The following is a 25,519-nucleotide window of genomic DNA, read 5'->3' on the forward strand; positions in this document are numbered from 1 at the left end:
TTAATATAGAATGATAACAAAAGTCTTGGTGTTGTGGGTCCTCTACCAAAACAGAGAGGACTTATTTCCCATTTTAGCATCCGGTCAGCAATAAATCCACAAAACATTCCCAGGTGATAATGCCATCCTGGGAAATGTACAGCCTAGTGGAGGCAGATGTAGAATCTGTGTTCTGCAGTGGCACACACAAGCACATGTGCCAGATTTGGGTGGTATAGGATAGCTTTGGGTTCTAGCACTTACCCAGTTATTTAATTGAGTAGCAGCAAAATTTACTTACATAAGTTTCATCATTTAAACTACTTTCTATTTGAGAAAATTTGTATTTTTCAAATGAGAGACTTCAGGCAATATTTAAGCTCATATGTCTAACTTATTTCTCTTAACATTATGGTCTCAAGATGCATCCATTTTCCTAACAAATGACTTGTTTATTCTTCTTTATGGCAGAGTAGTACTCCATTATGTATAAATACCACATTTTCTTTGTCTATTCATATGTTGATGGACATATAAGCCACTGCTAAGATTTATCTAGTATGAGTTGTGCTTTTATAAACATGGGTATGCATGTATTACTGTAATGTAATGACTAATTCTACTAGAAAGTTCCTTGAAGGAGAATAGTTCAGTCAAATGTAAGTTCTCATTTCAGTTTTTGCAGAGTCTCCATACTGATTTCCATAGTCACTGTACAAATTTACATCCCCATAAATAAGGTAGAAGAGTTACTTTTTCTCCCCAGCCATGCTAACATTTGTTATTATTTGATTTCTTGATGTTAGCCATTACTTCTGAAGTAAGACAGAATCTCCATGTGGATTTAATTTGCATTTATTTAATTCCCAGAGATGTTGAATATTTTCATATATTGGCCATTTGCATTTCTTCTTCTGAGGTCTATTCATTTCAGTTGCCATTTTTTTGGTTGACCCTTTTATTTTGATGGTTTAACTTTTTTGAGTTCTTTATTCAGTATGTTGTAGATATTAGTGCTTCCTCTGAAGAATAGCTGGGTAAAATTTATCCCACTCTGTAGGTTGTCTCTTTGCCCTGTTGTTTGTTTTCTTTCCTGGGCAGAAACTACTTAATTTGATATTATGTCATTTGCTGATGTAATTTCTCATGCTACTGGGGTTGTGCAGAAAGACTGGCCTATGATAGGTCTTCAAGAGTTTTCCTGAGAGAGATGCAACATGGCTGACTAGAGGAAGAGTCATTTCAGAGAAGCTCCAAAAGAGTACACTAAAAGAGAAGGTATTCAGAAGGCAGGAGGGGTTCTCACACTGAAACAGAAAACTATTTTAAAGGAGATATATATATATATAAATTCAAACAAATGGACAATTGAAAAAGGGAAGTAGAACTACTGTGGCAGGTCCACCTGTGCTACTCCCCATTCCTCCAGGGAGCAGCCATTTTGACAATGAGGTAAAAAGTCTGAAGGCCCAATCTAGCACTGCAGAGACCAGATTCCTGGGACAGAGTTTGTGTCCACCAGCACCCCAACACATAGCCCTTATCCAAACACTGACTAAGGCTACTTTCCTATGTTCTCTGCTCCGGCAAGTACTGCAGGCAGCTGAGCACTCCCCACCCATGAGACTCAGGCCAGGGAGGATGCACAAGCAAAGGGCATCCTAGCTGAGTCAGTGGAGTTCATGATCCTGCCCGCCCAGAGTGCTGGTGGGTTCACCAGCATGCACATCCACAGCCCCCAGGACTCTCCTAAATAGCTCACTTGTGCAGAGTTCCTGCAAGTCACAGGGAAGTGCACCAGTGTGGCTGGCACCAGCTCTGTGGGTCCCCAAGTCAGCTGAGTTGCAGGTAACACATCTGAACTGCCTAGCATGAGTCCTGCATGTTCCCTACACTGCTGAGTCACCAGCATCAGCCCTGACCACAGCCCAAGCTGTTTCTGCCTTGCATGCCAGGTTGCCCCCATCACCAGAGCATATGCCCAGCTGGAGAGAACATGGATAATCACCCACAACCAGACCTCAGCTAAGACAAAAAGGGGAGTGCACAGACTCACAGGTTCTTTGGTATAGCAGTTAAGAATGAATTGTGGCTATAGCAGTCCCTTACACAATTCCCACCTGTGCTCATCCTGGCTGGGGAACCACATCCATACCCTGGGCAGAGCAACGGGGTCTGCAAACCACAGCAGGCAGGCACACACACCCTGAGGAATCTGCAGAATTCTGAGAATGAGGAACCAAGCAGTTTCTTGCAGATCCCTGCCATCTCCTGCAGGATCCCCAGCCAGTGCATCAAAATAATCGCAGTCCCCCGAGGATGCCTGCCAGAAAATGTGCACAGGTGTACCCTTGATGTGGTGGTCCCTTACTTGCCCCTGAATCAGCTGACTAACTCCACCATTATGCCTGGGAAAGGGGACAAGAAGAGTTCCTAACCCCAAAACTGGGTCAGCATCAGACTCTGCCTGCACACCTGCAAGCTGGTGGAATTAAGTCTGTGAGACTGGGTTAGTTTTGCAGTGTAAAGCTCAGAGTTGATATTGATGTGGATGCATAGATAGAATCATGCCACAACCAAGGCAGAAGGAATGGGTGTGAACATTCAGGCTTTCTGGCAAAGAGGCTATGAGTGAATAACATATACAGTCTCTTGTTGGAATACTTAAAACTGAGCTCCCATTTACCTTCTGGGTTTGGTTTTTTGTGTTTATTTGGTTTTTTGTTTTATTTTTTCTTCTATTTGCTTAAATTTAGTTGATATCTGGGTTCTCTCTCTTTTCACATCCCTATCTAGTTTCTTCACCTCAAGCTCCCACAACAATACTATTATCTTGATTATTTTCCCCAGTATATACACTCTTCTTCTTAAGTTTTAATTTACCATATACTGCTCTCTCTCAGTCACTCCTGTCTTCACCTGTACTAACCCTCAATCCTTCCATCCATTCCTTGGGGAAAAGCTGAAATAAAAAATCAGGTAAAGATCTTTTGTCCCAGAAAGAAGATATACTAAGGTAATTGAAAGCTCCTTGCTAAGCTCCTGACATGGACTTCAAAAGGACTACAGAAACCATTAGAAAAGCACAATAACCAGGTTCTTTTTAAACTCATTTACTTTTAAACAAGCCTCAGTTCTCTGCCTAACTGTATTAGGCTGAGACAAAGCAAAAAGAGCTTCTTTCCCCTCTTTTGTATCTACCAAGAACTTTCTTGTGCCTATTGTTTCCAGTAAACATTCTCTAAAATTGTTCCTTTTTTCCTCAAATTTATTCTTCAATTGGGGAGGCAAAGAACTCAGTTTAACACAGAATTAGCTGTTTCAGTTGGATTCTGGGCATTATTACTGACTTGCTGTAAGGAGGTGGTATCTAGTCAGTAGAGGCAGATCTCTGTGGGTGTGACCCAGAAGGGAATATCTCCCATCTAGCTCATCCCTTGATCTCATTCTGTTTCCAGGCCACCTGGACTCAGCAGATTTCCTCAGCATCAACCCATTTCCACCACACTGCTGACAATGCAAGGACTGAAACCTTTACAAACTGAACCACAATAAACTTCTCTGTTTTTAAGTTTCAGGCTATCAGTATGGTGTCTCAACAATGAGGAAACTGATTACATGTCACTTTTGGGTCAAATATCAAATATTCCAGCCAGCCTCCAATTATACATTTTTTCATTCTGTGTCATTGTCCATGTTTTACTGCTTCCAAAAACTTCTTTTTCTTGTTTTTGTCTTTTTATATAATATTCTGTATAACAGCTAAACAAATCTCCTTTTCCTCAAGTGTTTCCCAGGTGTCATCTCTAATAAGAAAGCACACTGGTTTTGCACTGTGGGATTCTTGACACACATTTGGTTCTTCCAGTGTTTATTCAGTGACTGTGTAGGTCTGGGTCACAGCTGGACAAGAAGAGGGAAGATGTTCAACCTTCAACACCACTTGCCAGAGACCATCAAGGAGCCTTGTGTGTGAGCCTCAGGCATAGCCACTCACTCTCCACCCTCACAGTCCTTGTATTACAGAAAGCTCTCTTGGGCTGTCCTGTTCCTGGCCAAATTTGGGACTTCATTCAGTGATCACTGCTACATCTTACAAATGCACAATGATCCAGACAAAGCCATTGGTGGTATATCTTTATTTTTAATATTGATTATGTGACTACAGCCCTGTAGTTAGAATGTGCTGGCAGGTGAAAAATCTTTGAGTCTATTCAGAAAGGTGGACGAGGGCGCATACAAAAATGGAGTCAAGTGAGGGTCTTCTTCTTGGCCTGCATATAAGACAGTCCTTAACTCTGTCTGGCTGAGAATTGCCTAGAGCTTTTGATACTCACCAATACTCAGGTTTTATCTAAAACCCATTGTTGTCAGAGCTGCACATTCTGGAACTCCTTAAATGTCTTCCACATACATTCAAGATTAAGAACTAATGGTTAGTCCAATGAAGTATTCAGACTTTGATATTCATGCCAAGTTCTGGGAGCCTGGCTAACCTGCAGATGCTGTTTCAGGAAACTTGAAGGCAGGTGTGAGATTCGCATGAGGAGGGTATACTAGATGATGCTGAGGGTAGTGTTTCTGCAAGCATATTTGGGCCTATGGGGCTCAGCAGCAGTTCTCAACCATGGTTGAATGCTGGCTTTACTTGCTGAGTGTTCTAAAATGATGGCATCATGGGCTCACACCCAGGGATGGTGATTTTCATATTCTGTGGGGAGGGGAGGTTAGTATAGATTTTTTTATGTTTGTTCTACAGTGTTTTTATATGTTTGCTTGTGATGTTCCTGTTGATTGAACATAGGGCATTTCATATGCTGAAAATGAAATTTTCCACTGACTTGAATCGATTCATAATACTTTTTTTGAGTGCTGAAGATGATCACTTCACAGGCACATGAGGAATTGAGAACCAGGGCCAGGGATTTAGTTCAGTGATTCCACCACCTGCCCTGCAAGTGCAAGGATCCGAGTTTGATCCCCAGTACCAAAAAAAAAAATTAAAAAACAAAGAATTGATAACCAAAGCAAAAAGAAACAAACTAAAACATACAGAGCAAGGAAAGTTTTAGAGACACTCCATTAGGAGAAAATGAGCTTAAAATGAGATTAAAGAGGAAGTTATTCTGGAAATGTCTATTTTGAAATAAAATACAGGTTTGAGTTTGCTTTGGAGAATGTTATCAGTTTTACAAAACTCCAAGTACTGAATTTTAGCTGAGGGTAAGTAGAGATGCACTGTAATATATGGTTTCAAAATTCTCTATCATCTCATGGAAGGGCCTGGCCTCAATGTCCTCACAGACTTTTTCATGACTTGGGGACTCCATTGATGGTGCTGTGTAGATTTTTAGCACACAGGTATCTCTGGTAAGTCAAATTCAAGAGCTCAGATTGGGAAGATGATTACTGTGAGAAATGTTCTTGCACTGAGAGTGAATTGAAATGCTACACTCTATGAGTATCAATCCAGTGGTGGCCAAGGGAAGATCTGGCTATCTCTAAAGAGCAGGTCCTTTCTCATTCAAAATCCCATGCTCCTGGATTTGCTAGTAGACTTTATTTTGCAGAGCTTTAGGTTCACAGCAAAATTTAGCAGAGATGCAGATTCATCTTCAGTCCTCTTTACCTATATGCACAGAATCCCAGACTATCAACCCCTTTATCAAAGATACCATATACTACACACCAGAGCCTGTATCCATACAGGATCATCAGCCAGACTCCACAGTCTATATGACTGTTCACTCCAGATGTGGAAGCTGTTCAGTTTTCACTACTGTATCTTGTACTGATCAAGTACATTTAGTACATTCATAGTGTTGTGCAACATCCCCAACTATCATTCCTACTATCCTTTCATCTTGCACAACTAGAACACAGCACCCATCCAGTCATCACTCCTCTCCCTCATCCCTTAGTCCTTGGCCACCATCATTGTTCTTTCTGCCTCTACAATTATCAGTGCCCTGGGATCCTCATACACTTGCATCCATGAAGGACCGTACTTGAACAATTAAGGCTTGTTTACTCAATTTAGCATGATGTTAAGGTTTATCCTTGCTACACTGCAGCATGTTAGAATGTCCTATATCTCTGAAAATTGAGTGAGAATGGAAACCAGAAAGCAAGCCCAAGTGCCTTACAAACCCCTCCAAAAAAACCCCCTTCAAGTGCCACATTTCCAAACAATACAAGCTTGTGTCCTTCAACCAGCCTGCACTGGGTATGTGGAACCCCAGCAAAGACACCCCAAGAGAGGCAAAGACCAGCCTGGCCCTAGGTGAGGAACTGAATTTTCCAATGAGAGTGATACACAGATCCCCAGAATAACTGTTTCTCCATTCTCATAAAATATGAATGGGTAGAAGCCTAGGTAATCAACCCTCTCAACTGAAATAAGGAGAAGAGTTCACTGGCACATTCTCAGATTCTCTCACAACAAATGATGGTTGGCCAGTGACCACTTCTTATCCAAACACAAGGGTCAACCTCAGCCAAGAGGCAACACTCCTACCTCCCACTCTGCTACCTACATATGAGTGCCCAAGTGACAGATGGCTTGGCATTTTTCTTCGTCATATGAGGGCAGGTGATATGCTGGACTTTAATAAGGACCAAGTGCATTATTCAAAAGGACAGTTGTTCTGGTTGAGGAGACCAGTCATAACTTTAAGTGTACAAATTAATACCATGAGAAATGCTACAAAAAATCAAGGGCTAAATATTTTCAAGAAAAAGTCACAAGAAGGAAGGTCTTTTGAATAAGCCAAAACTTGATTTTAAAAATCGGCTTTCTATAAAAAAAAGAGACACCCTGAGGCAAAGACTAAAGAGACATTGAGGAAAATGTGGTCCTTCAACTCACCACCCACTACTAATTTATTCACAGCCAAAGACATCCCTTGCAAAGGAAAAGCCTGTATCAAGAGTTTCGGGCAAAGGCTGAGAACAGATACGGACACGAAAGAGAGACAGCTATCCACAGCATAGATGATTTCCAATCATCCATAAACAATAACACATTTAGTAAACAACCAGATTTTTTTTCCCATTTCTTGCTTTTTTGTTTGTATGTTTGTTTGTTTTTGGTACTGGGGGATTGAACTAAGGTCATTCTGCTTTGGAGACAGGCAGGGGGCGACCATTGAGCTAAGTAAATCCCTGGCCCTTTTTTCCCATTTCTCAGACAACAAGTGTTTATTTTGAGTTCAAAAAGGTTATGAAGGGCCGGCGATTTAGCTCAGTGGTTTTGTTGCCTGCTGCGCAAGCGCAAGGACCCAAGTTCGATCCCCGATACCAAAAAAAAAAAAATTCATCACCTGCTGTGCAAAAAGGTTATGAACTAGGTAGAAGGTAGAGCAAAGTCACTTCCTCAGGCCAGGGTTGAGAGTTGGATAAGTACAAAGTCTACCAAGGAGGGACTTCAGGGACCCCAGATCTAGGCGTGGAAAGGCTTGAGGGGCAGCCCCCACCAGAGGTTCTCAAGACCCTAGCAGGCAGGAGGGTCTTGAAGAGGCCCAGGGGGACACGAAGAGGGCCCGGGAGGCCTGAGCCTCATATGTGAGACACCCCAAGGATGGAAGAGGGATCCGAGATGGTATGGAGAGACCCGAGAAGGTTCAAGGTGTACCTGAGGAGAGGTGAAGGGAACGGAGGCTGACGGAGAGTACCTAAGAATCAAAGACTGAGCTCAGGCGGAGGGAGCCAAGGAGAGGGGAAGGGAGCCAAGCAGGGGTGGAGGGAGCCAAGCAGGGACAGAGGGAGCTGAGCCTGGGGCATAGGAGTTCTGGTTCCCTGCAAGAACAAGAAGCTAGAAGGCTGGGCAGAGATGACTGAACAGGGATGGAGGGACCCTAGGAAGTTCTGGTTCCAGGAAGCAGAGCCCTGAGGGAGGAGGGCCTTCAAAAAGGCCTGAGTAACCCCTGGAGAGGCAGGAGGACCAGAAGGCTGGGGGAGCTACCCAAGAAGGAACTGAGGTGCCCGAGGAGGAAGGACCCTAGGATGTTTAGAGAAACCCAGGAGGACCAGAGCTGGGCCTAGAGCTCAGCCTGTTCCCATGGGTGAGCCCTGGTGGGTTGGAAAAGGCCAATTTTGTGCAAAGGGACCTGAGTCCTGGCAAGGACAGCTGAGTTGGAGCAGAAGGAGCCAAAACTGGACCAGGAAAACATAGGTTTTGGTAGGGAGCTTGAGCCAGTTCAGGGGCAGCCAGTTCCCGGCGGAGTGGAAGTCTGTGTAGCCCAGTCACGACAGTCAGGACCTTGAGAACCTGAGCAAGCAGAGAGTCCAGAGAGGTGGGTGGGGCAGAGGAGGCCAGTCCTGGGCACAGAGGGCCTAAGAGGAGCAGGCTGTGGGAGCCTGAGGCCAGAGGAAGGAAAAGACCCAAACCGAACCAGCCAAGACAAGGAGGGACGTAGAGAGGCTGTGGAAGCCCAAGTCTTGCTGGAAGCTAGATGGGTGTAGAGACTAGCCAAACCCCAGGGTCCAGAAAGTGGCTCCTCAGTGTCCAGAAGGTGGCTGAGCAATGGCCCCTGCAGGAGACTGGAGTGGTAGGAACAGAGAAAGTTGTGATGGCTGGGCAGCAAGAGGGAAGAATGCCACTGAGTACATGGGGCTGGGTGCCTTAGCAGGAGGTAAAAGGAGCTTTGTGGCTCCACAACATACAGGTCCTAATGTTAACGGGATAAATAATATTTATCCTTTAACCAAACTTAACAAAAAGAAGGAAAGAAAACACTCATGTCAGTGGAATTAGAAATAAAAATGGCAAAACTACAACAGACACCACTAAATCCAGATGATTATAAACAACTATGTTTTTCAACTTCTAATACATTGAAGGAATCTAGAAGCAATGGATAAATTCCTAGACAGGTGTGACTTAAAAAAACTTATTCTAGAAGATACTGAAACATTGAATATATCATAACAGGCAATGAAAATGAGACAGTAATAAAAACACTACAATCTAAGGAAAGCTCAAACCAGGATTGATTCACTCATGAATTCTTCCATAAGTTCAAAGAAGTAATACCATTCTTCTCAAACTCATGGATTTGAAAGGAGACAAACACTGTCACTGATTCCTTAAAGACAGCATTTCTTTGATGTAAAATCTGGACAAGGATTCACCAACAACAAAAATTACAGTAGTACCTCGATTCATGTACTTAAGTTGTTCTAGGATTTTGTGTTTCTTTGAGAAAGATGCCCATGGTTGTGTTTGTCACCTAAAACAGTGTGCAAACAAAAACAAAATTTTCCCAAGTGCTTCTCTTTGCAAACCAAATTGTTTGCAAACAAAAACATTCATGAACTGAAGTACCACTGTATAGGACAGTAACCTAGATGAACATAGTTGCAAAATTTCTCAAAATACTTGTAAACAGAATGTAACAAATTGGTGAAAAGATCATGCATTATAAGTAATTCAGCTTCATCTCAGGGATGCAAGAATGGTCAACATACATTAATAAATGTAATATAACACAAATAAGATTAAGGATAAATATGATCATCTCAAGAGATGTAGAAAAATACTTTGAAAAAGTCCAACAACCATTCATGATATAATCCCTCACAAAAGCAACTGTAGAGGACTGCACCCCAAGCTTATGAGCCATTTATATTGAGACCACAGCATAAATAGTTTAGATATTGTATTCTTATCTCTATTTTTCACTTTCCCATCGCTGGGACAAAATACCCATCACCTGTGATACAAACATTGAGAGGGTTATTTTGAATGATGGCTTTCAGAGGATTCAATCCATAGTCAGTTCACTCCATGGCAGTAATGTAAAGGGAAAGGCCATGGTCAAGGAAAGTTCCTCAGCCCATGATGGCTAGGAAGCAGAAAAATGTGAGGAGCTGGGGACAAGAATACACTCTTGCATGTCATGCACACACTGACCATCCTCTCCAACCAGGGTCCACCTCCAAACAGCAGTCAGGTGCTGACTGTAGATGAATTAAAACTGATGTTTTAATCATGAGTGATAGCACATCCATGATCCAGTCACCTTCCAAAAGTCTCACCTCTCAAATGAAATATTTGTGGCATTTTAGGTCTAAACCGTAACATTCTAACCCTGGTTCTCAAAAGGCTCATGTTAACTTCATTATGCAAAATGCACTTAGTCCATCTTTAAGATTCACCAAATCCTTAACAATTGTAGTAATGAGGAAAATTCTAAGTCAAAGTTTCTTCTGAGACACAAGGCAAGTTCTTAGCTGTGATGCTCTGGAAAAAATCAAGAAGAAATCAAATATTTTCAGCTTAAATGGCACAGGATAAACATTCTCATTCAAAAAGGAGGAAAAGAAAATAAAAAGAAACCAAACCAAAGCAAAAGTGAAAACCCTGTAGCTCTACTACCCAGGGCAAGTTCTGGTGAATTATGAGCTCTAAAGGGCTTGGGCAGTCCTACCCCCTACAGCATTGGCTGCAACAGCCCACATGTTTTCACTCTTATGCTGATTCCACTGACTGCCTGCATTTTTCTCTACACATATTCCACATTCCTAGCATCTCTAATTTCCTGGGGTCTCTACTGCAGTCTTGTCTTCACAGTCACAACCTTATGCTTCAACCAATGGTGCTTTATAATAAATCTCTATTGAAAACAGGTATAGGAAAACCTTATTTCAAAATGATAAAGGTCATGTACTGTACAACAAACCCTAGCTATTATATTAAGTGAAGAAAAGCTGAAAGAATTCCTTCTAAAATCTGGACTGAGACAAGGTTGCTCACTTTTATCATTTCTTTTCAAATCACAGTTCAGATGTTTAGCCAGAGAAATCAAGCAAAGGAAAGAAGTGAGAGGGATATGAATAGGAAAAGATGGAGTTAATTTTTTATTTGTAGATGGTGTGATTTTTTTCAATAGATGACCCCCCAAAAATCCTCCATTAGAAGTCTTTAGATCTGATAAATTCAGGAGAATACAAAATCAATATATAAAATTCAATCATGCTCCTCTGCACCAGTATTGAAGCCACTGAGAAAAAAAAAATCAGGAAAAAAGTCCATGTACAAAAGCTTAAGTAAAACTATGTTGGAATCAATCTAAGCAAAAAGATAAAGACTACTATAATGAAAATGACAGAACTCTAGAAAAAGAAAATGAAATTGAAGAAGAAAATAGAGAGCAATCACTTCTGTTTGGATTGTCATAAATAATGTTAAATGTGACACCCTACCAAGATTGTGAGTCACGCGGAACACGCCGAATCAGCCGGCACCCCGGCAGCAATCCACTGGACACTCCCCCTGCTCCTCTGTACAGCCACCTGGTTCCACACTACAAAGATGCAGAGGACTCTGGACCACAAGACCACAGTACTGGGTCCCAGAACTCCCAGCCCAGAGGTAGGGGCTTCTGAGCCACCGTCCAACTGATCCTGGTCCAGTGGAAGGACCTTCCTGGCCACCATCCCCCCTGCTGCTCCCAGCCCAGAGAAAGGGGCTTCCAGGCCACCATCCCTCCCGCTGCTCCAGGCCCAGAGGTGGGGGCTTCTGAGCCACCATCCAACTGCTCCTGGTCCAGATGAAGGGGCTTCCTGGCCACCATCCCTCCTGCTGCTCCCAGCCCAGAGGAAAGGGCTTTTGGGCTGCCTTCTGTACCGCCGCTCCCGGCCCAGAGGAAGGGGCTTCTGGGCCACTATCCTTACTGCTGCTCCCAGCCCGTCCCACCTCTCCCAACTCAGAGGAGGTGATCCTTGTGGGTGCAAGAGCACACCCCCACCCCCCCCAGTCAAAATGAGAAAACACATACATAAGGCTCAAAACCAGACTTCCAGATCACTTACAGCAACCCCAAAGGGAATAGAGATGGAAAACTCTGATACTCAACCACCTGGACCAACTGAACTGGCAACAAAAAGAGATCTGGAAAAAATGAAATCAGAAATAATTTCTCAGATAACAGGAGAAATTGTGCCCCTAGTAAAAGACATGATAAATAAATCTAGAGAGGAGCTAAGGAACATGATGGAATCCCAACATAGGAAACAAATGGAATCCATAAAACAGATGCAAATAGATTTCCAGGAGATGAAAAACTCCACTGAAAGTCTACACAGCAGAATGAGCCAATGTGAGGACAGAATTTCAGATATAGAAGATAAGATTGCAATTAATGACCAGGAAAAGAAAAATTGCTTCAAAATTATAAGGTAACATGAGAAATCAATCCAGCAGCTGCTAGACACTGCAAAGAAGAATACCATAAGACTGACTGGAGTCAATGAAGAAACAGGAGACTGTGCAGATGACATAAAAAAACTGTTCACAGAAGTAATGGCAGAAAACTTCCCAAGGAGGGGAAAAGAACTTGACATACAGATAAGGGAGGCATATAGGACTCCAAATAGCCTTGATCAAAAAAAAAATCTACACATAGGCATATAACTGTTAAGATTCCAGAAACACAACAGAAGAACAAAGTTCTACAAGCTGTCAGAGAAAAGAAACAAATCACATACAAAGGAAAACCCATCAGAATCACAACAGACTTTTCAACACAAACCATCAAGGCAAGAAGAGCTTGGAGTGACATATTCCAAGCCCTAAAAGAAAACAGCCTCCAACTCAGATTGACGTACCCTGCAAGACTATCTTTCAAAATTAATGGAGAAAAAAGATACTTTCATGACAAAGAGCACATTAGGAAATTCGTGAATACCAAACCAGCACTCCAAAGAAATTTATACAATATCCTAGGAACAGACATTGAGGATCACAACCCCAGGAAGCAGAATAGAATGAACCCATCAGGTGTGACAAGAAATTAAATATGAAGGGGGAGAACCTAACAAAAAGAAAAAGTCATGGCAATGATAAGTCAATATGTTTCAGTTATAACCAAAAATGCTAATGGTCTCAATTCACCAATGAAAAGAAACAGACTGGCAGAATGGGTCAAGAAGCAAAATCCAACAATATGCTGCATACAAGAAACACATTTAATTCAAAAGGAAACTCATAGACTGAAAGTTAAAGGGTGGGAAACAATACTCCATGCAACAGGAAATCGAAAAAAAGCAGGAGTAGCTATCCTCTTGGCAAATCAAGTAGATTTCAAACCAACACTGATTAAGAGAGACAAAGAAGGACACTACATCCTTGTAAAGGGAACAATCCAAGAGGAAGAGATGACAATCATAAATATCTATGCACCAAACACTAGTGCACCCAACTATATAAAACAAATACTAACGGACATGAAAAGTCATCTATGCACTAATACAATTGTAGTGGGGTACCTCAACACCCCACTGTCACAAATAGATAGATCAACTAGACTAAAAATAAGTAATGAAATACTAGAACTCAATTAAACTCTTGAACAAATGAACTTAACAGATGTTTACAGACTCTTCCACCCCACAAAATCAGAATACACATTCTTTTCAGCTGCACATGGGTCATTCTCCAAAATAGACCACGTACTCACACATAGAACATGTTTAAGTAAGTGCAAAGGAATTGAAGTTATCCCCTGTATGTTATATGACCATAGTGGGATGAAATTGGAGATCCATAGCAAAAGAAACTCGAAGAATTTCATAAACACATGAAAATTGAACAACACTTCTGAAAAACCCATGGGTCACAGAAGAAATTAAAGAAGAAATCAGACAGTTCCTTCAATTAAATGACAATGACAATACAACATATCAGAATCTATGGGACACAATGAAAGCAGTCTTACAAGGGAAATTCATAGCAGTGAATAAGCAAATCAAGAAAATAGAATGAGCCCAATTAAACAACCTGATGCTGCACCTCAAGCTTCTAGAAAAAGAAGAGCAGGACAACCCCAGAGCTCAAACAAGGGAAGAAATTATAAAGATCAGAGGAGAAATCAATTCAATGGAGACTAAGAGAATGATACAAAAAATCAATGAAGCCAAGAGTTAGTTCTTCGAAAGGATTGAAAAAAAATGACAAACCCTTAGCCAACCTTGTCAGAAAAAGGAAAGAAATGGCCCAAATCCATGCAATTAAGAATGAAAAGGGTGAAATTACAACAGACCCAGCAGAAATCCAGAGGATCATCGATACTTACTTCCAGAACCTATATGCCAATAAGATGGAAAACACAGAAGAAATGGACAGATTCCTAGATACATATGAATTACTGAAGTTGAACGAAGAAGACCTAAAAATTCTAAACAACCCAATATCAACCAATGAAATTGAAAATGTAATTAAAAACTTATCAACTAAGAAAAGCCCAGGCCCTGATGACTTCACTGCTGAATTCTACAAGACATTTAGAGAGGAACTGCTGCCGCTACTGCTTAAACTCTTCAATGAAATTGAAAGGGAAGCAATACTCCCAAATTCATTCCTGGAAGCAAGCATCACCTTGATCCCCAAAGCAGAGAAAGATTCAACTGAAAAAGAGAACTATAGGCCAATTTCACTAATGAACATAGATGTAAAAATCCTTAACAAGATAATGGCAAACAGAATGCAGAAGATCATCAAGAAGATCATACACCCTGATCAAGTAGGATTCATCCCAGGGATGCAGGGATGGTTCAACATGCACAAATCAATCAATGTAATACACTATATCAATAGATCCAAGGACAAAAACCATATGATTCTCTCCATAGACTCAGAAAAAGCATTTGACAAAATCAACATGCATTTATAATAAAAACCCTACAAAAAATTGGAATAGATAGTCTCTACCTCAAACTGATAGAAGCCATCTATGAAAAACCAACAGCCAGTATCATACTAAATGGTCAGAAACTGAAATTCTTCACATTAAAATCAGGAACAAGACAAGGATGTCCACTATCACCACTTTTGTTCAATATAGTTCTGGAAACAGCCACGGCAATTAGACAAGAGAAAGAAATAAAAGGAATAAAGATAGGAAATGAAGAAGTCAAATTGTCATTATTTGCAGATGACATGACACTCTATATAGAAGACCCCAAGAACTCCACCAAAAGTCTTCTAGACCTAATAACCAAATTCAGTCAAGTAGCTGGTTACAAGCTCAACACAAAAAAATCAATAGCTTTCCTCTACACGAATGACAGACTCACTGAGAGAGACATAGGGAAAATAATTCCTTTCACAATAGCATCCAAAAAACTGAAATACCTAGGAATCATCCTAACGAAAGAAATCAAGACCTCTTCTCTGAAAACTATGGCACTCTGAAAAGAGAGATTGAAGATGATATCAGAAAATGGACAGACATCCCCTGCTCCTGGGTAGGAAGGAGTAATATAGTGAAAATGGCCATACTTCCAAAACTGCTCTATAGATTTAATGCAATTCCAATTGAGATCCCAGCAGCATACTTCATAGACCTCGAGAAAACAATCCAAAAATTCATTCAGAGCAAAAAGAGACCCAGAATAGCAAAAGCAATTCTAGGTAACAGAGACATGGCAAGGGGTATCACAATCCCCAACCTGCAACTATACTACAAAGCTACTGTGATGAAAACAGCATGGTACTGGCAAAGAAACAGGCTTGAGGACCAGTAGAACAGATTAGAAGATGCAGAAACAATGCCAGACACACTCCGCCATCTCATCTTCAACAAAGGAGCCAAACACCCTCACTGGAGGAAAGATAACCTCTTTAATAAATGGTGCTGGAAAAATTGGGCTTCAACTTGCCAAAGATTAAAACTAGACCTATATCTCTCACCATGCACTAAACTAAAATCAAAATGGATTAAAGATCCAAATATTAAAATAGAAACTCTGAACCAGTTGGAACAGAGATTAGGTAGAACCCTTGAAGACATCGGTGTGGGAAAAGATTTTATGAACAAAACCTCAGTTGCCCGTGAACTAGCACAAACAATCAACAAATGGGATCTCTTCTTATTAAAAAGCTTCTGCACAGCAAGACAAACCACCAGCAGTGTGAAGAGACAATCCACAATGTGGGAAAAAATCTTCACCTGCTGTTCCTCAGACAAAGGTCTACTATCTCGAATCTATAAAGAACTTAAAAAGATCAGACCTCCCAAATTTAAAGACCCAATCCAAAAATGGGCATCTGAAATGAACAGACATTTCTCACACAAAGAAGTAGAAATAGCAATACACGAAAAAATATTCAACATCACTGGTCATTTGAGAGATGCAAATGAAAACAATGCTGATATTCCACTTCACTCCAGAAAGAATGGCTGCTATCATGAAAGCAACCAATAACAAATGCTGGTGGGGCTGTGGGGAAAGAGGAACCCTTCTCCATTACTGGTGGGAGTGTAGACTGGTGCAAGCACTGTGGAAATCAGTATGGAGATACCTCAAAGAACTAGGACTGGAAATCCCATTTGATCCCGCTATTCCAGTGCTGGGGATCTTCCCCAAAGAATAAAAAGAATCATACCACAGTGATATATGTGCGCTCATGTTCATAGCAGCACAGTTTGTGATAGTTAAAACTTGGAAACAGCCCAAATGCCCATCAGCTGGAGACTGGATAAAGAAAATGTGGTTTTTTTATAAAATGGAGTACTACTCAGCCATAAAAAATGAGAAATTAGAGACATTTATAGCTAAATGGATGCACATTGAGACAATACTCTTAAGTGAAATAAATAGGACACACATGTGTAAATACCGAATAGTTTCTCTGGTGTGAGAAACTGAAAGTGTAAATAAGGACTAAATGTATAACAGGCAATGTGAAATAGGAAGAAAAGGGGCAAAGGGGAAGGAAGTGGGAGGGCTAGGGAAAGGATAGAAGGGAATGGGATTAATATGAGAAAATGGAAAAATAGGAACAAAATCTTTGTAAATAGGGAGGACTGGAGGGGTTGAAGGGAGGGCTGGGCAAGGGTGAAAAATAAGAACCAAGAGAGACTATATAAAGGTGCAAATTTCCAATGATGAATGTCATTACATTGTATACCTAAAATGTGCCAATTATTAGAATGAATAATTGACAATGTAAAATTGGAAGGAAAGGTCCAAAGGGGTAGGGGTAGTGGGAGGCACAGGGGAAAGGATAGAAGGGAAAGGAAAAAATGATGAGAAATGGAAAAAATGGAAATAAAGTCTTTGTAAATAGGGAAGGGTGGAGGGGGTGAAGGGAGGGCTAGGAATGGGGAAAAAATAAGAACCAAGATGCATTATATAAAGGTACAATTCCCAATGAGAAATGTAATTGTGTTGTATATCTACAATGTACCAATAAGAGAATTTAATACCAAAAAAAAAAGATAAAGCAGACCTTATAGCATATGATTCCACTTATATGCTGTACACTAATCAGTCAAATTGTTTTTTCCTGGACTGGGGATTTAGCTTAGTGGTTCCGCTGCCTGGCCCCCAAGCGCAAGGTCCCGAGTTTGATCCCCAGTACTAAAAAAAAAGGAGGAAATCAAATTGTTTTTTCCAATACATGTTTATCTTTTGGTAACATATAGAAATTGTGAATTTTTATAGGGTGCAATGTGACTTTTCAATAGATGTATACAGTGTGTGCTGATCAGACCAGGGTAATTGGGGTATGCATTACCTCTAATGTCATTTTTTGTGTTGAGACCATAGAATACACTCTCTCATTGGTATTTTTAAATCCTTAATTAGTTGTTGTCAACCATAGTTGTCCCACTGTGCTACAGAACCCAACCACTGGCATCTTGGAGCCCATTAGTAGAGGAGTAAAATTCTTAGATATAGAAACAGAATGGTGGTGTCCAGGGCCTGGAGAGAGTGGTTTTGGGATTTTCCAATGTGTCTATGGTTCCAGTGTAGGGCAATGGAAAATCTACAGATAGATGGAGGTGACAGCTGCACAGACCTGTGGATGTACTTAGTACCACTGAACTGCACATGTAGAGAGTGGTTTGAATGATGAAACTTGAGTAAATTTTGTTGCCACTTGTTTGAAAGATTGAGCAAATAACTGAGAGCCCAATAGGTATCCTATACCACCCAGAGCTGACATTTGTGCTTGTGTGTGCCACAGCAGGCCATAGATTTCCACACCTGCCTTGTTCATCTATGCTGTCTCTCCATCATACACTTCCCAGGGTGCCACTATCACCTGGAGGTGCTTTTATAGATTTGCTGGTGATCAGATGCTAAAACAGAAAATATTTCCTCTCAATTTTGACAGAGAGCCCAAATAGGCCAACACCTCCCCATAATTCCATGCAAAGGACAGGACCATGATAGGGTTTCATGGATCCAAGCCAGGAGTGAAATTCCCAGTATGAAAGCAATGTCAGCATAAAGCACAAGAAACCTAAATTCAGATGTCGACACCATGAGGATAGTTAAGAGCTTGTAACAGGAAGGGATGTGAGGAGAAAGAGGACCAGAACTGAATGTCCCAGAAGCCACAAAAACTCCAGGGGAAACCAGACACAATCATCCTTTCAAGCAGAGGGAGCCAGGGCTATTTTGTGTCCTGATTCCTCTTCAACTAAGATGAGAAATTTGAAATGAGACTTTCTGGGACCAAAATTAAACAAAGGATGTCCTTATTATCAAGACTGACTATAAAATGTAAGGAGCCAGCCCAGGCTCCTAAGAGTCCAAATAGCAAGTTTGAACAGAGAGGGTCAGGTTAGGGGATGGAGGTCTGTATCAGTTGTCTTGGGACTGCTCATCTGAGGTCTGTCAGGTGTACACAGCTGCTTCAGGCCCTGGAATAGCAGGTTCCTGACTTCTCCATTCACTGCTAGATCCCAGGCACATGGTAGAGTGAGTATGTATTGTCTACCACCAACACTATGAAGCAGATGTGGGTTGTCACTGTTTGAAGTCTGTGATAGGGGTTGGTGCACAGCAAGAGAAACCAGGAGCCCTGGACTCAGGTCAAGATCCCCACAGGCAGAGAAACCTGTCCTTGATTCCCTGTGTGGGTGGGACTACCAGGCATCCTGTGGGAACTTCTTTAGCCTGTCCTGTCCTGTCCTGTCTTGCTCTGACCTCAAGCAAATGCAGAGGAATTGGGCACAGGGCAGCCAAGACATTTACTGAAGGAGAGAAAGAGGTGTGGACATGAACACTGAAAACTAAGAAGAGGTCTGGTTTCACTTTGAAGATTATTTTTACTTTACCCACAAGGTCTCAGGAAATATGAAGCTGAAAGCTGGTGTACGACAAGTGGCAGAGGTGCCCATGGTCCCCTTAGGAGCCACACATGATTACCAAATGCAGTGCAGGAAGCATGCTACAATGTTCTTGTATTTATTTTTGTCTCCTTCAAATATCTGTGTGCTTTGAAATCACCATTCAGTCACTGCAAATGTAATTAGTAAATTCAAAGAACACACGTGTCCAAGGGTTTGCTCATGAATGATTTTATGTTAAGGAGGGCTGCACAATTATAGATTATTAGAGGCCACAGGAGGGGGCCCAGTGGGGGCACACTGGACCCACTGGAGGATGTTACAATACCCAGCCATAGGCTTCACAGAGTTTTCCTAGGTCTGTGTGGTCTTCCAAAATGTAGGTGCAGTTGTACTCATGGAAATATAAATAGCACTTGATTTTGTCATATCCCATGGGTCTAACAGCTCTGTCATGGAGAGAAGACTAAGGCCTGTTAGAAAGACAAGGACAACCAGCCATCCCACTTGCCATCCAGCCAGCTCTGTGTGCACAGCTCACACTTCTGCTGGCTGGACTGACCCTCACTAATCTATGGCACACCTTGGGTGGCAGCCCAAGGGTGGATCCCCAGAGACCTGGACCTGTCTGCACAATAGAGTCACACAGATCAGCTCTCCCATGGGTCCCACACTCCTCCCTGCATGCACAGAAGGCAGGAGGCTTTCTGATAGGCCCAGGGCAGGTCTGCCACACACTTGGCCAGGAAGCCTTTTCCAGCCCAGCCCTTCTACCTCTCCTTATTCAAGAAGTGGCTTGTACTGCTGTGGCTGAAAGGACTTTCTCCACTCTGTATGGCTTCCTGTCACTAGAGGTGCTAACTCCAGCAACAAAAGCAAGGATCCATCCCAGCCCGGGGTCATGGATCTTAGGCAGAAGATGATCAAACTGGGGTCACCTTCTTGGAAAATCCACTGCACACTCAGTGTTGTAGACAGCTTAATGCTCATAACTTTTTGAAGCCCATTCCATGTCCCTGGGTTTAAACTACCCCAAGTGGATAGAAGCAGCTTGGGACAATGTTTCCTTTCATCAATGAGGCTGGGCTTCAAATTTAACAAAAAAAGGATGTTGTGATACTCTTCGCGGCCATACTAAGAAATGTGGTTCCTCATTGCTCACTGACTCCCCCCTGGGTATTGGCACTTGTAGCCCTTGATAATCCACTAAAGAGGAGGGCAGATGTGTTCTCATGGTGACCAGACCAAGGGGACAAAGAACAACAGACCCCTGTGGGTGTCATTCTGTGAATCATTCCTTGCCCTTTAAGAATCATTTCTTGCCCTCTAAGATCCTGGTTTAAATAAGACTAAGAATTGGTTATGTTGCACTGAAAAACATCCTGAAGTTTTTGGATGGAATAGTGACAATGCTGGGATATCAATTTGACAAATCAGATCACAAAATGACAATGAAGTTTGATACCCACTACACAAAAGGATATATAAAAGAAAAAGAAGTTATGATAAAATATTCATGATTATTACTTTTAGACAAATAAGCTAGGGGATTGTTTTGGGGGGTGTACTTTCCAATAGTTATATAATGAATATGTTTTTCTTCACACATATACCAAAATATTGTTTTAAATCTTTTAAAATTTGGACATGGCTGTTTTCAGGTGTGAATATGAAATAGTCAGCCACAAAGAAAAACACCACAAGAACTCCTCAAGATTAATCCATAATTACATATGGCCCAGCAATTCTATAACCAGTGTAGAGCCCCAAGAGACTCTGAGCCCCAGAGCTAAAAAAACGCTTGTATATTCCCAGCAGTGTTACTAATGATAGACAAAAGTGCATTCATCCCGAAGTCCATCCACATGCAAATGAAGAAATTAAGCATGGGTTGACAGTACCCTGGGTTGTTGGTATAGTGTGAAGGAAAGAAACCCTAACATGCAGTAGTGGCGCTGAACCTTCAGAAGCTGCTAAGAGAAATATCAACAACACAGAAGGCGAAACAGATGATATCCAGGGAACCAGGAAGGAAGACTGGAAATTACATCTTAAAGTACACATTTTTGGTTTGAAGTTAATAAAAACTCTTGGAAAAAGCCAGTAATTGCAGGATACACCTATAACACCAGCTACTTGGGACAGTGAGGCAGAAGGATCAAAAAGTTCAAGGCCAGTATAGAGCAAACCTGGGTTTCATCCAAAGTACCACTAAAAACAAATTACTATAAAAATTTTGGAAATAATGGTGATTGTTAAACAATAATGTGAATGTTACTCAGTGACAGTGAAGTGTAAACTTGAAAGTGATTAATTTGAAATTTGTATGTAATGTATATTTTCCTGCAGTAGAAAATAATTTAAAATAAAGTAGTGATTACTGAAGGGCACCTAACCTTTTAGGAGTGTCTGGTAGGCAACAAAAATGCAAATTCTGTGTAAAGGACCAAGTTTCTGGAATACAGGGCCCATTACTAGATGCAACTTTAATTCCACCCAGACCTAGGATGGGAAGGAAAGCAGCTGAGAAAGACTGAGAGAACATCAGAAATATTAGGTGATCAGATGCCCAGAACTGGAAGTTGGATGACCTTGGGCCTTTGTCTTCCTCACTGCAGTCTGGGAGCTGGGCCTGAGCAGAGCAAAAGCAAGGCCATCGCCCTTCCCAGGGAGCTTCAGCCTGGGCCTGCAGACATGGAGCAAATGGGCACCTGGGCAGTATCCTGCAGAGGGTCCTGTGGGTCCAAATATTACCCCAGAGAAGCTGAACCAAAGCAGTGTTGTGCTATACCCAAAATAAAAATAGAGTGGTTTACCAGCCCTCGACATGGTTGAGACAAAACCACACTGGAGAGTCCAGTGTCACTTACTACAAAGACAAGGTCAATTGCAAGGCCAGGAAATCAAAGTGGAATTGTAACAGGTAGCAGTCAGCCATTGCAATGCCTGAAAGGCTGCTATGGACACTTCTCCCAGTCTGGTCATAGGACTCTCCTCCTGTTCTTCTGTGCAGCAACCATGAGGCTGCTTAGCCACCATGCTGAGCCATCCAGACACTCTGTCATAGTGCTCAGGCATTCTCTTCAAGTCACCTGCCCATTCCTGTATTTACTAGGATTGATATATAAGACTCTCTGAGAATCTTGGTTACAATGAGATTCAGAGGTGAGGTTGGAAAATGCCACTTCACGCCAACACTTCTGTCAGCAAATACTCCTGTTGGGCTGGCATGAAGCTTGGTGGTAGAGTACCACCCTAGCATGCCTGAGTCCTGGATTCCTACCCAGCACTTCAAAAACATAAGAAAACAAACACTATTTTTGTTCTTGGAAAACTTTATAAGCCAGGCCTGACTGACAGGAAGACATCAGGTGTATGGTGGGGTGAGGGGGTAGGGTTCCTGATATAAACATGGCTGCAGGTATCTGTTCTTATCCCCCCAAGAACTACACCTTTAAGATCCCTAAAATCCCAGCCAAAACATCTGCAAACCCCATGACTGCTTTGAGTTCAGTGTGAGCAGTAAAGGAACACAGGGTTATAGGATATGGAATGCTACAGATCATCACTGATCCCTCCCACATTTTCTCTCTACCTTTGTTCACAGAGCTCCTATTCTGGAAATCCTTTAAGGTCAAAGTAATGGTAACCATCAGACCAAATTCTAGAAAAGCATCTTACTATTGGAAACAGTTTCCTGTCCTCAAAAACCTATATGCATATGGGTATTTCTGAATAAATATAATTAATAGCTAAAGAGAAATAAAACTAGGGCAGAACCAAACCAAATGCCCATCCACAGGTGAAGGATAAGCATTATGTGCTCTATTCATACAGTACATTGTTATGGATCCTGAGGAGGAAGCATATTCTAACATACTACAGCAAGGATAAACCTCGAGGACACCGTGCTAGGTTCAGTAAAGTTGTCTCAAGAGTCAAATACTTAATGGATGGAGGTATATGAGGCCATAGAGCTGTGACCCTCATAGATGCAGAAAGAAGAATGGTGGTAGCCAAAGGCTGGGGAACAGGGGAAGAGAAGTGATGGCTGTGTGGGTGCTGAGTTTTACTTGAGCAAGATGAAAGGACTGCAGATGAGTGGGGGAATGTTGCACAACAGTATGAGTGTACTAAATGCACTTGATCTGTACAGGGTATAGGACTGAGAACTACAACTCTCCACCACATCCAGAATGAACTGTCATGTAGACACTGTGGACTCCGGGTGATGATCATGTTTGGATCCAGGCTCTGAAAGGAAGTTCTTGGAACCTTCTCTGAGGTATTGACAGTAAGGATGCTATGTGTATAGGGAAAGGGCACCAGTGGGAGAGCTCTTTCTCTGCTCCATGTTACTGTGAGTCTAAACTTGCTATGCAAAATAAATTCTATGAGAATAACCAAAAGATGGGATTTTAAATGACAGAGGAGCTGCTCTTTAGAGACAGCCAGCTGCCCCCTTGGCCACTACTGAATTAAGACTCACATAGTGCAGCAGTGAATTCCATCTTCATCACAAGAACATTTGCCACAGTTCCTAGTCTCCCACTCTGAGTTCATTGAGTGTGTGATTTCATCAAGATCCTTGCATTCTGAAAAAAATCAACATAGCACCGTTAGTGGAATCCCCAAGTCATGCAACAGGAACATGGCTGTTAGGGCACTGAGGCCTGGCCCTTCCATGAGATAAGCCACAGTTTTTAAGGCATATATTACAACGCTTCTTTATTTTCCCACCAGCTAAATTTCAGTACTTCAAGGTCCATGAAACTGGTAACATCTATGAAAGCAAATTCAAATCCTTCTATATTTTACTTCAAAATAGACATTTCAACAATAACTAAGGCCTTCCTCTTTAAATGTACTGGAAGCCCACTTTCACCTGGTCAAGTGTCTCTAAATAAAGCCCCCACTTCTGTACTTTTTTTAGTTTGCTTCTTTTTGCTCTGGCTGTCACTTCTGTGTGCACCTGTGAACATCTCAGGAAACATGGAAATCAAAATCTCCAGGTGCGGCCCTATGACACCATCATTTCAGGACACTCCCCCAGAAATTGAGTACCACTGCTGAGACCTGGTGCCCATGTGTGCTTGCAGGACTCCCACCCTCACATCACCTGGGCTTCTCCGAACAGGCAACTCTCACACCTGCCTTCAGGTCACCTGAATCAGCACCTGCAGGTCAAGAAAACTCCCTGCGCTATGCATGACCATCAAAGTCTGTCACCTCTTTGGAATCAGAAGTGCTTGTCAACCCTGAATGGATGTGGGAGTTAATCAAGAAGCTGATGAATGTGCTGCTCTGACCACAAAGATTCTCATTAAGTGGGTCTTAGATGGAGTTTGAGCATTGGTAAATTTCAAAAGATCTCTAGGCAACTCTCAGCCAGACAGAATTGAGAACAACTGTATTACATGCAGGCCAAGTTGAAGACCCTCACTTGACTCACTTTCTGTATCTTCCCTCACTCACCTTCCAATGTAGACTCAAAGTATTCCACCTGCCACCCAATCCTATCTACCAGTGACTTGATAAACACTGAAAATCAACTTACTAGCAGAGGAGTCACCTTCACCTCTCACCATGGGTATGGTAAAGCAGTGGGCACTGCATGACATCACAAATGTGACCAGGAACAGGAGGCCTCCCAGGAGAGCCTTCTGAAATGTAAGAAAAGACATGGTAGAGAGTGAGTGGATTCAATGTCTACCTGGACTGCAGATCACACATAGGTCTCCATGTAGGGCTCTGGGAAGTGGTGATAAAGGTGGAACTTCTTCCCTCCAGCATCACTGAGTGAACAAAAGACAAAAGAATATATGTGTCAAGAATCCCACAGCTGCAATGGCAGTGTGCTTTCTTATTTACAGAGGAAGTTTGGGAAACCCTTGAGAATCAGAAGATGTTTCAGCTGTTTTACAAAGCTTATAGAATTTCAAAGAATGAGGATGGGCAAGAGAAGTTTTTAAAACAACAAAAATGGACAAAGACATAGAAGGGAAAGAACACAAAATTGGAAGCAGTCAGGAACTGACACACAATTGAAGAACAAAGACATGAGGAGAAAAGGACACACAATTAGAGACAGGACATAAGACTAGAAAGACAGGTTACAGCAATGTCTTAGTCACTTTCCTCATCACTGAGACACCACACCCACACCCACAATTTAAAAGAGACAAGGCTTATTTTTGGCTAAAAGTTTGTAGCAGTTTCAGTCCTTGCATGGTCAGTTGCATGGTAAAGGGCCTGAGGTGCAGAAAATCTGCTCATGTCATGGTGGCCAGGAAGCAGGGAGAGAGATCAAGGGAGGAGCTAAAAGGGAGATAAACCCTTCCAGGTCACACCCATAGTGACCTGCCTCTTCTGCCCAGACCCCACCTCCTAACAAGTCAGCTATAAACCCAAATAATCCAACCACCTTGCAAAACCCCCACCTTTTGCTGATTGCA

At 41.9% G+C, this 25,519-nt stretch overlaps 1 protein-coding gene across 2 annotated transcripts in view; it reads right to left on the reverse strand.

Annotated features, from left to right (window-relative positions):
- The window catches only part of LOC110347572 (beta-microseminoprotein-like), a 70,046-nt gene extending 45,298 nt beyond the window's left edge, over positions 1-24,748 (reverse strand). For both annotated transcript variants that reach the window (XM_087211145.1, XM_087211144.1), the window contains exons 1-2: positions 24,622-24,748; positions 23,554-23,659 (exon numbers count right to left, since the gene is read on the reverse strand). In XM_087211145.1, coding sequence (XP_087067271.1) covers positions 23,554-23,659; positions 24,622-24,748 — 233 coding nt within the window. The remainder of the gene's footprint in view (positions 1-23,553; positions 23,660-24,621) is intronic.
- Between the last annotated feature and the right edge of the window lie 771 nt (positions 24,749-25,519).

Source organism: Heterocephalus glaber, unplaced genomic scaffold, assembly GCF_053883595.1.
Source record: "Heterocephalus glaber isolate CG9 unplaced genomic scaffold, H.glaber_assembly_v1.0 deba00001312, whole genome shotgun sequence".
Lineage (NCBI taxonomy): Eukaryota > Metazoa > Chordata > Mammalia > Rodentia > Bathyergidae > Heterocephalus > Heterocephalus glaber.